Genomic DNA, 14,344 nt, shown 5'->3' with positions numbered 1-14,344 from the left:
CTATAACGTTTATAAATTACACTTCCAAAATTATATTTAGATGAAATTTAAAAATATACCAAAGCAATCGATGCACGCATAGAATTATATTAAAAGGATATATGAAGAAGGAAATTGATATTACTTCGATATAAATTTGTAGAAATTCAAATCCATCTATAATTATTATTAAATATTGTACATCTGCCACGTGACACTATCCTTCTTTCAACCACTACCATCTATATGTTGTTAGCATAAAGCCTTGAATTTGCGATCTTAAATATGGACGAAAGAAACTTGCCAATATACTATAATTTTATTGCTATTTTTTCTCAAAAATAAATATGATTAATTTGTCTTGAAAAAGTTTGGACTTTCGTAATTAACGCTCCTTAATCCATAAAACGTGAAGGAAAAAGTCCCACATCATCGTTTCAGAAGCAGAAGCATACGTATATAAGTCGAAGCACTGAGTATAAAGAACACGACCTTACTTGAACAGGATCTGTTCTATAGGCTCGTACCTCTGAATCCTTGAGTTCTAAGGAGACAGGAAACTAAGTCTGGTGGATGATTTACGACCGTGCGATTAGAGCGTGATTAACAGCTACCGTTGATCTTCATGATCTCCTGGTGCAGTAGATGATCGTTCTCATGCTCCTCTGTTAGCTTGAGATGATCACACGGTGTTCTGACAGACTCCCTCCCATTTCTTTTTTGTTTTTATTATGCTGTTATTTTCTCTATCTGCCATTGTTATCTACTCAATGATCAATGTTCTTAGTTTTATGCACACTTACTATGAGCTTTCATAAATTAAGTACTTTAAATTTGCTATAGATTTCTCTGTATACACTATTGCCGTTTTATTTATCAAATAATGACATTTTCATGTTTGAAATTTTTAGTATAAAGCAGGAGAAGATGGAATTAAACACAGGGTGTTCTACTGTTCTAAGAAAAAAGAATTGATTTTGATACAAGTTGTGCGGGGAACAAATAAATCCGTATTTTATTTAGTTGATATGGAAACTTCTACAGATTCATTGGCTAACGAAAGTGGAAACGATCGATTGATGTTAACTTCATCTATCTATTGTATGAATGGTAATACACTATCAGATTTCTCTGTACATGTGACTCGATATACGTGTATGAAAATAACCAAATTCGTGTGGGCGCATCTTGTTTAGAGTTGAGCATAGATTATGAGAAGAATGAAATAAAGTTAGGGTGGAAGGCGAAGGAGATCCCTCTCGTAAAATGTGTTTGCAAAATTCCATTGTGTGCTACACTTGGGGGTAAAGTATGGGAAGTTCAGATGGGTGTTGCATAGGCAAGGTGTATGATACTCATATCGAACGAGTCTAGGTGTCTGATCCGGTGATTGTTGACGAAAAGAACAGCAGACTTCTTATGCACTTAATGAACGACGATTCCTCTATGCTTATTATCCTAATACCAATACATGGAGGCAACTTAAGGTTCTGCTTGCCTCTAGCTACTTTGGTTGATGATGTGCTTTAGATCCATATTGTTGAAACACCAAATTGCCTTGTTGCATATGATTTGCTTAGCAAATCATGGTTAAAGGTTGTGTATCCGTCTACGTATGATGTGCAGTTTATATTTGAAGAACAGGATGGTATGCTTAATTTCGGTAATGGCATCTTATGATTAGCCAACTGATGCTCTATTTGCAAGGATGATAATCATTGTCAGACCTTTCTCCAGTTTAATAAACTCAAGGTCCAAAGAACTTTTCCTAGAGAAGTGCTAATCACTCCTGATAGAGCTAGCTTCTTTCGGTTCGATGGCTGCTTTACAGCCAATAACTTCATTCTTCTTTAGGTAATTCTTCTTATACTACTTCTACTGCCGAGTTGTTATTGGTATTACTTCACTTGAGCAAAAGGTCTCCATCAATCTGTACTGTGTACATGAATATTCTTTTACATTACTACATTCGATGTTTCCAAGCTAGAATATTATTAGAGGACGAACATGAGCTATCAATTCGGTAAAGCAACTAACTCGAGAAGTTGAATTGTGTCTTTCCCTGTCGTTTATGTTTTGGGTTAGAACAAATTACTATAATTCGACCCCATCTGAGTCCTGAGACTGTACATCCATCACTTTCGTGTATCAAGACTGAAGTAAGAAGCGATAATCAAGAGCAGCAACACAGAACATAGATCCTTCATGTGCATAGACGTGAGACAAGGTGAGGTATAAAAGAAGCAGAAGCAACAATCACCAGTTTACAACAATACTTAAACAAAAGGCAAGACATGCAATTTCAGCAGCAACATTCATCACTAAAAGTTCTAAAATAAAAGGAAACAAGATGTCTCATATCTGAGCACTTATCAAAGATTCATACATTTAGCTCAAAAATAAAAGTCTTCTAATTTCATTGCTTGAGTCGAACTTTCAACAAGAACACGCGCGGACACAGCAAGATATATCCTCTCATGGCTTCTCCTTACTCACTTCCTCCAAAGGTGGCAACGTCTGCATAGAAATAAAAATGTGTTAATAGGAAATGAGTCGGTCTCTTGCACATGACATAGTTCCTCATACTAAACTTTTGATACATTCCAACATGAAGAGGTGAATTCAAGAAACTTGCCGACATTCTGACCATCAGCTTCAATTTAACCACATAGAAGTATTACATAGTTTTCTAATTAACTTCTCTCAAACCCAAAATCAAGTACTAATGAGTTAAAAAGCAACCAACATCCATTCCTAGAATTTGGTCATAACATAAAAAAGTCTTTGGGACATTAAATCGAACAGTTGGCGTGCAATAAAAAAAAAATAACTAAGAGAAGAGGAGAGAGAATATTACAAGGTCAGGTTTGTAAAGGTTGTGAACAATGGAGGCACCACCGAGGAGAGAGAAAACAACCACCACACACGACCAACCCATCGACGGAGTTCCTGTTATTGTTTTTCCTCCTCCTAATTTTCCCTTCATTTTTCTTACTCTAGAAACTTTTCTCAACCCAGAAAATTGCCCAAAAAATAAACCCAGTAACAATTATGCAATGATTTACTAGTTAAGAGACAATATATAATAAATAAAAAAAGAAATGGGGGGAGTCTGTCAGAACACCGTGTGATCATCTCAAGATCACAGAGGAGCATGAGAACGATCATCTACTGCACCAGGAGATCACGAAGATCAACGGTAGCTGTTAATCACGCTCTAATCGCACGGTCGTAAATCATCCACCAGACTTAGTTTCCTGTCTCCTTAGAACTCAAGGATTCAGAGGTACGAGCCTATAGAACAGATCCTGTTCAAGTAAGGTCGTGCTCTTTACTCTCAGTGCTTCAAGTTATATATGTATGCTTCTGCTTCTGAAACGATGATGTGGGACTTTTTCTTTAACATGAACGCATATTCACTTGGTGTAAATGGATTATGGAGCGTTAATTATGAAAGTCCAAAGTTTTTCAAGATGAGAAATTTAATCCCGGTGCTTTCTTTTTACTCATATTATACATTTAAATTATTGTAATCTAAATATTTAATAAACATCAAAGACAAATTAACACTTATAGAGGCAAGTTCAAGGCTTTATACATGTTAAGAATATATGTTTATTAGTTCTACAAGATTAGCGTAAAATGAAATTTGAAATAAGGATAGTGCCACGTTGCGGATGTACAATATTGTCAACGCTTTTTAATAATAGTAAAAATAGATAGACTTTAATGATTAAAAATTAAATATAAAATTAGATATACTTAAACCTACATTTTCTTAATAATACTTTTAAAATAATGCATGTTTATACGGTTATATAGATCATGTAGTGCTTTAAAAATTTCTTTCAAAGGTTGTATAATATTTGCTTAAACCTTCAATTTGTTGTCAATTAGTCATTTCAATGTCAATTTATTTCTTTGCAATATGAATATATTCATTTTGCTAGACAAACTAAGTTAGAAAGTAGACATATTATCATGAAACTGAATATTGGTGTTTGGTTCTCCTACTGCTCAGTAACCACAAAGAATATTGTTGGTGGTGGCCGGTGGGGGTCGGGTAAGGGGTTGGCCGTTGGGGTGCTTGTTGGGACTCTGGGTGTAGATCCTATGCAAGGACAACTGAGAGGTAGATTTTTCTTATCATAGAGTTTACAAAAGAGTGCTCCAAAAAACAAAAACAAAACAAAGATTTTTTTTTTAATTTTGACATCAAGATAACGTACAAGAGTAGTGAAGAAAACAAATTAAGAGAAAGAAACAAACGCTAAAAAACAGACCTTAAATCATAACAAACCTATAAAGCAATCTATATAGGGATGAGTCCTACTATAGTGGCGCCACCAGTAGGCGAGTCGATGGGCTTCATCTACCTGTTGGCGCGACACTCGAACCACCTGACATGATGTAAAAGATTTTGACGTTTGTAGAATCTTATCAATGGTCCATTTGATATTAATATATTTTGGCGAGCAGAATTTACAGGTTGATATGATGCATACTTCATGAGGGGAGCTAGTGAGGAATCATAATTATTCAAGGAGTTGTTATTTTATTTTCTTTATTTCCATTGTTATATAGTTGTACATTAAAGTTATTTTAAAAAAAAGAAGTTAGTTCAGTTATTACGCTGTATTAGTTTAAGTTCAGTTAGTAGTTAGTATTAAAGCCTTTAACGTTATCACGTGGCGGTAATACTTTCAAGTTTCTCAAGTGATTTATATTAAAATGTATGTATCTTCCAAAAGGGGAAATTTGGGGGTGTTACAGACTATCCTTTAAGTTTGCATATAATGTACCAAACATCCTCAATAACTTACTTGTATTGATTATATTAACTTAAATGACCCAGAATCAATTGACACTTATCCTAATTCTCTTAATATTTCATATTATGCCCAGGAAAGTCATTTAAAAGTAGATAAATTTTTCTAATAGGTACTTAGGTCATTATTAAAACTATTTTGACCGCATGAAAAAACGGATTTATATCATTATAAAAGGACATCTTCGGCATAATGTGGGTTAATAGGCGAATTAAGTTGGGGTTGATTTCAAGTCATTTGAGTTAAAAGAATCAACACCAATCAATCTTGAGGGTGTCTGATACATTATATGCAAATTTAACGGGTATCCGAAGAATTTTTGAAAACGCAGGGATACCTTATGAATTTCGTAAAAACTCAGGGGTACTTGGTGAAAAATCTGTTCATTTTTTAGTGATAATAATAGTTTCCATTTCCTTTCCATTTCAAGGCTTAAACCAAACACCTAATAAAGGTAATAAATTTTGTTACCATATTATTCCTCTTTTTGATTCAATTCCCTTTCCATTTTATGACTTGAACCAAACATACTCAAAATTCTTCACAAGATAAGAATACACATTAGGAATATTACAGATAATAAAAATTTGATAATTTATTTAGGATATATTACTATCTTAGGTAAATATCATCTAATAAATATTTCTAATAAGTGTTTGATTAATATCAAATTGTTGAGAATAAGATATCTTTTTTTTTTTTTTTGAATAGTAAAATTAATTCATTAATAAAAAGTCATACAACATCTACATAAGCAATCGAATCAAACAAATACATAAGTTGAATCAAACAAAAATTTCCTTCATAAAAACTACGATCGTCAAACAAATCTTGCAATGTGGAACATCTCCCGCTTATATCGCTGGAAAATACAGCCTTGTTGGAGAGACAATCTAACGATCCCTTGTAGTCGTGAGGATGATTTCCGTCGGATTCATCTGACCGTATTCGAAAAATTGATAACCTTTGTGATCCCGCATAATTCTTCACCAACAAAATAATTTCACGGCAATCCATTAGATCTAGTATCCCGGATTGTAACCTGTAGAAATTCCCCCTCTAAAAGAGGAGAAAAACCCTTTCTTTCGAGGGAGAAATCGTTATTGGAAACCTAAAAACAAATAAAAAAACAAAGGTGGGGCTTTCCAACGGTAAAAACCGATGGAAGCCCCTTTAAAAATCAACAATGGAGGCTAAGGTTTTTGAAAGTAGAGATAATAAAGGTATTATTATATTTTTATTATATGTAGTATACCTAGTATAAATATTAGGGTTCAAATAGTATCGGGTCTTTAACACAAAAGCCACGTGCAAGAATTATGGGTGTACATAAGTATCCGATCCGTTGATCCGATTTTTTGTATATCCAATCCGCTTTTTTAGTTTTCCAGATATTTCGGATCAGATACAAACCAAAATTTTCATTTAAAGTTATCCGAAATATTCGTTTTCAAGGCCGTATATCCGATTCGAAACTTGATTTATAAACTTTTCTTTTGGAAACTTAATTTTTTTTAGTTTTCGAATATCCAATGATCTCGATCCGAAAACCTTGATTATCCAATCCGGATCGAATTGTATCGAATCGAATTTAGATCTTCTTTTTCCAATTTGAAATTTTCAGATATCTAAATTTCAAATCGGATCAGTATTTAAAATGAACACCCCTATCAACCAAAGATAAGACGAGTTTTTTCGAAGGTGTAAGACTAAGAGTATGTATAATGGGGCTCTCCAACTAGCTCTCCAACTAGCTCTCCAAGGAGAGAGAAAATGGAGAGCCACCTCTTACCCAACAATGGGGCTCTTGGGTGTGTCTTGGGTGTCTCTCCATGGAGACACTTTGCAAAAGGGCTCTTGGGGGAGATACCATTTGGGTTGATGGAGAGATGACTCTCCAATGTGTGGGACCCACTTTTTATTGTAATTACTTCAATTCTATTTTCTTCATGCAACCATTTAATGATATTTTCTATAAAAATTTAAAAAAAGATGGTAATACTTATTATGCCAACAAGTATAATTTTCCTTTATTTATAAAATGAGCCTAATATTGGATATTTAAAAATTAGTTTTTCATGTTGTAGGTTAATTCTTCATTCCATGCCAAATTTATGAAAATTAAATATTAGCACTCATAATTATATTGTTTTTTTAAAAATTCTACTTTGCTTAAATTATGAAAAAGATTAATTTGTAATTATATTTAATTTATATGAATAACTTAATTTATATAACTTTGATCATAATATGAAATGAGGTTCATTTATTGACATGGGGACCACAAAATAATGAAAAGTTGAATGGAGAGCTCTTTAAAGGGTTTTATTGTTGTTGGGTGTTTTTAGACATGGCTCTTGAGAGTAGCTTGAAGAGAGAGAATAGGAGAGAGAGTGTGGAGAGCTAGTTGGAGATACACCAACCATTGTACATGCTCTAAGACACGTTTTTTCCAAATCCAAATCTGTTTCCTTTGACCTTTATGATTTATGATGTGGGCACAGGGCACATGTTTCATCCAATACTGCCATAGTGCCATACTCTTAGTCTGGTACTCTTTCCTTATTTGTCCTGCTAATAAACAATTGTGTAATATGATTGTGAAAAATCCAAAGTAGTAAGTTCTGCACTAAAATGATTTGCATAAGTTGAATTGTCGGTCTCTTTTCTTTGAACTATATCCCAGCTATTCTTAGCAAACAAAAACAATGGCAGCTCAAGCTCTTCTTTCTTCCCCAAACTTCAACTGTAAAGGTAACATTTTTCACTACTTTTTTTGTATCTTCTTGTATTCTTTTTTGTAAAAATGGAAACTTTAATTTATGATTATCTATAATATAATCATTTCATTGATTAATGATTGATTTTCTGGGTTTGGGTCATTTTAATTACTCGTTTTTTTTGTTTGTAGTAGTTTAAATCTTGGTAGATATTACTGTAGTACATGAATAATTAGGTTTTTTTTGTTGTTAATATTTTTGTGTGGAAAATAGAAAAAGTTACTAGGTTGATATTAGATTTTTCTAAATGCTGCAATACCAACTAATTGAAGTTGAATGCTAAACCATGCTATCATAAATCTAGTAGGAGGTATGTTTAGGTTGAATAAACGGTTAATTTCTTCAATTTTATAGACAATCTTTTGTAAATCACATTGTTAGATTAGTAGGAGATTTGGGCTAATTTTAAAATAAATTATTTGTGATTCGTGTTATTTTGACTTATTTCAAAGATTAAATAAGTTATGGTATATATGTTATAAAAATAAGTTCAGATAAGTTCGACCTTGAAAAGCATTAGTGTCTTAATGTTTTGAAATGGAGGAAGATTGTGTTTACATCTTAAATACCCAAATATTGTGGCTTTCAATATCAATCTTACTAGTGTTTAAGTGTAAACCATTTTCTGAAATACCCAAATATTGTGGCTTTCGATATCAATCTTTCTAGTGTTTAAGGCTCCGTTTGGTAGGGCGTAAAACGTTTTCCCGGAAAACTATTTTCCTCTATTTTCAGTTTTACATTGTTTGGTTGACAAAAGAGTGTAAAACCATTTTCCCTTGGGGTAAAATTACTCTCCCAAGGATGGAAAACCATTTTCCTTTCAAAATGAAGGGAAAACTATTTTCCTTCTCTCTCTTGTACACTCCTCTCAGTACCTCCTTACTTTCCCTTTCATTTTCCTTTCATTTTATTATTATTTTTTTCATCGAACCAAACAACGGGAAACTAATTTTGGAATTGTGTTTTCCATTGTAAATTGTTTTCCATGAAAATCATTTTACACTGAAAATATATTTCGCCCTACCAAACGGAGCCTAAGTGTAAACCATTTTCTGAAGAATGCTTGCAAATGAATTTTGATTCTTACCTATCCTATGCACTGTTGCACTAAGCTAGTTTCACGGTGTTTAGGTGACGGACATGGTCTTAGGTTTACCTCATCGAAAGCCAGGCCATTGCACTTTCTGAAGGTTCCCTGTGGTTATAAAGTAAGAGCGCGAGCTACTGCAAATGCTAAATCTAGAGGAATTGAAATCCCAAAACATTGGTACAATATAATTGCTGATCTTTCAGTTAAACCACCTCCGCCCTTAAATCCTCGGACTTTTGAGCCAGTCAAACCTGAAGATTTAGCACCTCTCTTTCCAGAAGAGTTGATCAAGCAAGAAGTGAGCAATGAAAAATTCATTAAGATACCTGAGGAGGTCCTTGATGTATATAGTTTATGGAGACCAACTCCTTTAATCAGGTTTTCTTAATTTTCTCGTATGTTTCTATTGTTTAATGTTTGATAAAGTTTTCCTGCTTTAATCAGATTTGTCAAAATCGTTGTAAGATGGAATGTTATAACTTTCATACTTGAATATAGAGCTAAGAGATTGGAGAAGCTCCTTGGAACTCCAGCAAGGATTTATTACAAGTATGAGGGCGTTAGCCCTGCAGGATCACATAAACCTAACAGTTCAGTACCACAAGCTTGGTACAATGCACAGGAAAGTGTCAAAAAGATTGTGACCGAGACTGGAGCTGGCCAATGGGGAAGTGCCCTTGCCTTTGCTTGCAGCATTTTTGACCTAGATTGCGAAGTAAGAGTTGCTTTGTTTTGTAAGATTTCTGTACAATGGGTATATGGTATACAACATAGTCAAATTTGGCTTTCATCTGATTTGAAGTGATTAAACCTGCTGTATATCATGTACACAAGACCCACTGCTGTGTGATCTTTGTGCTACAGATCTGATTTACGTATACTAAACATAACACACACAAAATCTGTAGGAAGCATTAATTTGATGGGTGTATAGGGCTTACAAGGGGTGCAGTACTTTCATAAAATGGGCCTCCTTTCTGTGCTTCAATCTCAGGTGTGGCAAGTTCGTGCCTCGTATGACCAGAAACCTTACAGGAAATTGATGATGCAGACTTGGGGTGCCAAGGTTCACCCGTCACCATCTGAATTAACTGAGGCAGGTCGGAAAATCCTCCAAACAGATCCACTGAGCCCCGGTAGTCTAGGAATAGCAATATCAGAAGCTGTAGAGATTGCTGCAAAAAATTCCGATACAAAATACTGTCTAGGAAGTGTGCTCAACCATGTCCTGCTACATCAGACTGTCATAGGTGAGGAATGCATTAAACAGATGGAAGCGTTTGGTGAGACCCCGGACGTGATTATAGGGTGCACTGGTGGAGGATCCAACTTTGGAGGACTATGTTTCCCTTTCATCCGGGAAAAGCTGAGTGGTAAAATGAATCCTCTCATTAGAGCTGTTGAGCCTGCTGCTTGCCCTTCCTTGACCAAAGGAGTGTATGCTTATGATTATGGTGATACGGCTGGGATGACTCCGTTGCTGAAGATGCACACTCTTGGTCATGATTTCATTCCAGACCCTATCCATGCTGGTACTTTCTGCTTTCATCCTTCTCCTTCACATACCAATCACTTGGATTGTCATAAACCATCTCTCTTTTTATCAAAAGACTGTCATATTCAGTTATCTCAATTCCGCTCAAGGTAGATGGACATCTATGTCCTTTAATTTTGCGTAACGTTGATTAAAAATTGATAATTGAGGTGTCTTGGAATGTTCTTTTTTTTACACATAACCAATGTGTTTTTAAATGGTTTCCAACTACGGCAATGTACTCTCCAAATACTCTCACAAAGTACTAAAGTATTAATTCTCTTGTCTAGGTGGTCTGCGTTACCATGGTATGGCACCTTTGATTTCACATGCATATGAACTGGGTTTGATGGAAGCAGTTGCTATTCCGCAAACTGAGTGTTTCGAAGGTAATTCCACTCCCTTATAATTTTCAAATTTGTATACTTTTTCCTTTGCTAGCTTCAGCTGCAAAAACCGAACATGGCTTTAGCTAAATCTACCATGATATGCTTCAGGAGCCATTCAATTTGCAAGATCTGAAGGACTGATCCCTGCGCCAGAACCAACCCACGCTTTAGCTGCTGTCATCAGAGAAGCTCTCCAATGTAAAGAGACGGGAGAATCGAAAGTGATTCTGATGGCAATGTGTGGACATGGCCACTTTGACTTGCCAGCATATGACAATTTTTTGCAAGGAAATTTGGTCGATTTGTCCTTTTCCAAGGACAAGATACAGGAATCACTTGCCAAAGTCCCCCAAATTGTGCCTTGAAGAGTTGAATTGTAAAAGGTACACATTGTTTAGGGCTTCTTTTCTTCAGTACAACAAAATTATTGCACTTTGTAGGTTGAGAAATTACCAATATTAAGTTATTAACTTATCTGATGTGCGTGACTACAGACTAAAAATTATTAGATAAGATTAGGTTGATTGAAGAGGATAAAATTTTATATGTCAATGTTCTATGGGAAGATCGAAGATTTTCTTGTTTCGATAAGAAAAATTATGATTGGGATAATTTATCACTAAGTGTTTCGGTTGGGAGGAAAATATTTTCTTTGAAATTAGTTTTTCCATTTTCCTTTGTTTAATTTGTAAAGGGTGAAATATAGTTTGCCTATTTTACCTAAAGATGAAAAACATTTTCCTTTTTGAATGAAAGAATGCCACAATTTCCTCCTTATCCATTATATTGCTCTTTTAATTCACTCATCCAAACTAACCCTCCATTCTCATTTTTCCTTCTCTAACTTTTCTTGTAAGGAACCAAACAAAAGCTACTTCAGAATTGTTTCAGGGAAATAATTTTCCATTTTAGATTTTTTTTCGTCCAACCAAACAGAGCCTAAGAGGAACCAACTCTCACAAGCAGCCTATGAGGCAAGCTTTTCTACAAGATCATGAATCATCCCACATTGGGTTAAATCTGTAAATGATGGATTGTGAATATGCAAATCTCCATTTGTTTAGATTGTGAAACGCACTGACGAAACTGCCATATGCAATATCACAGTAATGTGGATTTTGTTCCTATGACATTACTTACCAAAAATAGGAAATACAGGAGTTTTTCACTAATCAATTACATGATCTTTAAATATAGTATTCCTGTTTTTACAGCTTTTTTTTTGGAGGAGAAGGGGGACGGGGGTTGTCAATTGTATATTAGCTAAGTTTAGATCGGCTACAGTAATTTTTCTGGCAAAGGTATAGGCAAGGGAAGAGTTGAAGGGAAAACACCCTTTCATTGCTAGAACTTTCAATGCAAACAAACAGTTATATTTCATGATCCTTTCTGCCTGCAAAACCATCTTTCCAGCTGCAACTTGAACATATAAAAAGGGGAGGGGGGATTCTTTCCCAAAAACCCGCAAAAACCTTAAATCCTTCCTCAAACCCTTTCACCTTATATTTCTCTCTCCCTCCGCTCTTCGAATAATCAGATAGTTCATTCAAAGATCCCGGGAAATGGCACGTTGGAGCCATGGCATTACAGCGTGCATAAATTCAATAACCCTTGCAATCAGCCTCATCCTTTTAGGCGTTGGCAGTAATTTAGCAGCTCGTGGTCATACAACCTGTTTCTCTCTTCTAGATATACCTTTCCTAAGGATAGGCGGTCTACTTTTGGTCATATCATTGTTAGGACTACTTGGGAGCTGCTGTCGTTCGTGTTTCCTCATGTGGGCCTACTTGGTCCTTTATTTGGTTCTCATTTTGATGGTGACGGTTGGTTTTATCCTTTGGGTCACTGTTGTGATCAAAGGTGACATCCGTCTTGATGTTGGGGAGGCTCGAAAGCTGAACGACTACACTTTCTGGTTTCAGGATCAAGTAATGGGATTAGCCGACTGGTCCCATGTCAGGCAGTGTTTGATCCGCAAGAATATTTGCTCTTCTAACAGCCCCAAGAATAGTTTCATCCTTTCAAACAACCTTAAGGTCTGTCACACTTTTTTTTTTAAACCTTTTAGTTCATATGAGGCACAAAATCCAATAGAAAGTTAATTTGTTCTTCAATATTGCAGTTTTACATACGCCTTTTGTCCGAAAACTGAGTCTCAATATTTTTTTTTCCGGAATTATAGAACGTTTAAAGTTCTTTATTTCTTATTATTTAAACTTCTACTATTCTTTGGTGACTTTTTGTTTCACAAGTAGTTGGGTATTCATAGGAAGCAAGATCATGATTCTCATTTACTATTCTCTTCACAGGAAGGTTGCTGTCGCCCACCTCCTGTATGTCATGATAATTTTTTGACGACACACGACTGCGGTGCTTGGAAAAACCAAACGGACACAATGTGCTACTACTGCAGCAGTTGCGCAGGAGGGTTTGTTAGCCAACTTACAGTGGTGTGGAGAAGGCTGCTACCTGGGATTGCTGTACTGCTTATCATCCTCCTCGTCGTTTTCGTTATTGGTTGCAGGGTTTTCAGACTAAATAAAGTTGATCATTATAAGAGACTCTACAAAACTTAGATATTTCTAGACTTGTAATACCCTTATGGTTTTAGATACCGGGAAACAATTGTGTATTAATTCATATCAGATGTAGATTATGAGATGATCAACCATTGAATTGATGCATGAATAAATGATTAGCATGAGAGAGTTGTGATCAACTAAAACAAGTTGTGTTTTGTTTTGAGGGACAAAAAAAAACGCTAGAAGGAGGGGTCGAACCTCCGACCTTGTGGTTAACAGCCACACGCTCTAACCAACTGAGCTATTCCAGCTTTTTTGTATATTAATTAGAGTTGATTGGTAAAGTAAGTTATTCTGCTAAAAAGTAAATTAAAACGCTAGAAGGAGGGGTCGAACCTCCGACCTTGTGGTTAACAGCCACACGCTCTAACCAACTGAGCTATTCCAGCTACTTTGATATTGATTTGACTTGCAAAAAAATGAACTTTAACCTCTTCCAAAAATAAAGTGGTTCAAGTTTTTTTATAACAATTATCATTTTTCATGCAACATTTCACATTTATTATTAATAAACAACATAAATATTATTTATTTCCATCTTTTTTATTAAAATTAGTGTGTAACTTGGACTATGCCTCGAGTTTTTACTTTGAATGTTACTTATATATATATATTTATGCAGAGTAAAGAGCACATCTAATAGTTGGTTGAGATGATAGACTTTTACTTTACAATGTATTGGTCGCATGTTTGAATGTTACTATACAAATTTTTGTAGTATGTATTCCTTGTTAAGTATATAACATGGCATGTTTCTAGTGAATTTGAGAGTTTCACATAACAACATATACTTTCTTAGGTACATCCTTTAATATATTAGTATCGATATCTTAGCTTCTAACTCAAGCTCAACTCCCCCACAAGTTATGAAGTTATTGTATATCTCTAATATTTTGCTAGTAGTTTAGCGATGTCAGTAAGTTCGTGGTCACTCGAAACGTCCTTCAATCGAACTACACTAGTTTTTTGTGGATTAAAATGAAATGAAGGGAGTATAACTCAAGAACATTTTAGGATATCGATACTACTAATATATTAAAAGCATTAATCTACATAACTTTGAAGTATTACATTATGAACTAAAACTTTGATAATGGACCAACAAAAACAAAGAGAGAGTTAAGATAGAAGGGTAGAATACCCAAGCAAAATGTACCG

General features: G+C 34.9%; 1 protein-coding gene, 1 long non-coding RNA gene and 4 other non-coding genes across 8 annotated transcripts; 2 read left to right on the top strand and 4 right to left on the bottom strand.

The window, feature by feature from the left end:
- Positions 1–466: 466 nt before the first annotated feature.
- Positions 467–683, top strand: LOC125495384 (small nucleolar RNA U3). The gene has a single exon (XR_007272022.1). It is a non-coding gene; the product is annotated as a small nucleolar RNA U3 (small nucleolar RNA).
- A 1,396-nt stretch (positions 684–2,079) lies between these two features.
- On the bottom strand, positions 2,080–3,430 carry LOC104905395 (uncharacterized). 2 transcript variants are annotated; one of them, XR_008968348.1, is made up of 3 exons: positions 2,837–3,338; positions 2,197–2,496; positions 2,080–2,097 (listed from the first exon to the last, which is right to left on the bottom strand). It is a non-coding gene; the product is annotated as an uncharacterized LOC104905395 (long non-coding RNA). The 2 variants fall into 2 exon arrangements; XR_791734.4 differs by lacking the exon at positions 2,080–2,097 and having other exon boundaries at positions 2,156–2,496; positions 2,837–3,430.
- On the bottom strand, positions 3,089–3,305 carry LOC125495385 (small nucleolar RNA U3). Its single transcript, XR_007272023.1, has one exon. It is a non-coding gene; the product is annotated as a small nucleolar RNA U3 (small nucleolar RNA).
- Positions 3,431–7,331: 3,901 nt separating the features above from the next.
- On the top strand, positions 7,332–13,305 carry LOC104905398 (uncharacterized). Of its 2 annotated transcripts, XR_791735.4 has the most exons (8): positions 7,332–7,562; positions 8,723–9,059; positions 9,180–9,396; positions 9,676–10,213; positions 10,506–10,604; positions 10,713–10,987; positions 12,527–12,640; positions 12,914–13,305. XR_791735.4 is itself a non-coding variant. In XM_010693942.4 (7 exons), the coding sequence occupies exons 1-6, from the start codon at positions 7,517–7,519 to the stop codon at positions 10,967–10,969; spliced, it is 1,494 nt and encodes a 497-aa protein (XP_010692244.1). In that variant the 5' UTR covers positions 7,333–7,516; the 3' UTR covers positions 10,970–10,987; positions 12,914–13,305. The 2 variants fall into 2 exon arrangements, 1 of the variants encoding a protein (XP_010692244.1); XM_010693942.4 differs by lacking the exon at positions 12,527–12,640 and having other exon boundaries at positions 7,333–7,562.
- Positions 13,306–13,363: 58 nt separating this feature from the next.
- Positions 13,364–13,437, bottom strand: TRNAN-GUU (transfer RNA asparagine (anticodon GUU)). The gene has a single exon. It is a non-coding gene; the product is annotated as a tRNA-Asn (tRNA).
- Positions 13,438–13,501: 64 nt separating this feature from the next.
- On the bottom strand, positions 13,502–13,575 carry TRNAN-GUU (transfer RNA asparagine (anticodon GUU)). Its single transcript has one exon. It is a non-coding gene; the product is annotated as a tRNA-Asn (tRNA).
- Between the last annotated feature and the right edge of the window lie 769 nt (positions 13,576–14,344).

Source organism: Beta vulgaris, chromosome 2, assembly GCF_026745355.1.
Source record: "Beta vulgaris subsp. vulgaris cultivar EL10 chromosome 2, EL10.2, whole genome shotgun sequence".
In the NCBI taxonomy this organism is placed as follows: domain Eukaryota; kingdom Viridiplantae; phylum Streptophyta; class Magnoliopsida; order Caryophyllales; family Amaranthaceae; genus Beta; species Beta vulgaris.
This window is presented reverse-complemented; position numbering and strand designations above follow the sequence as displayed.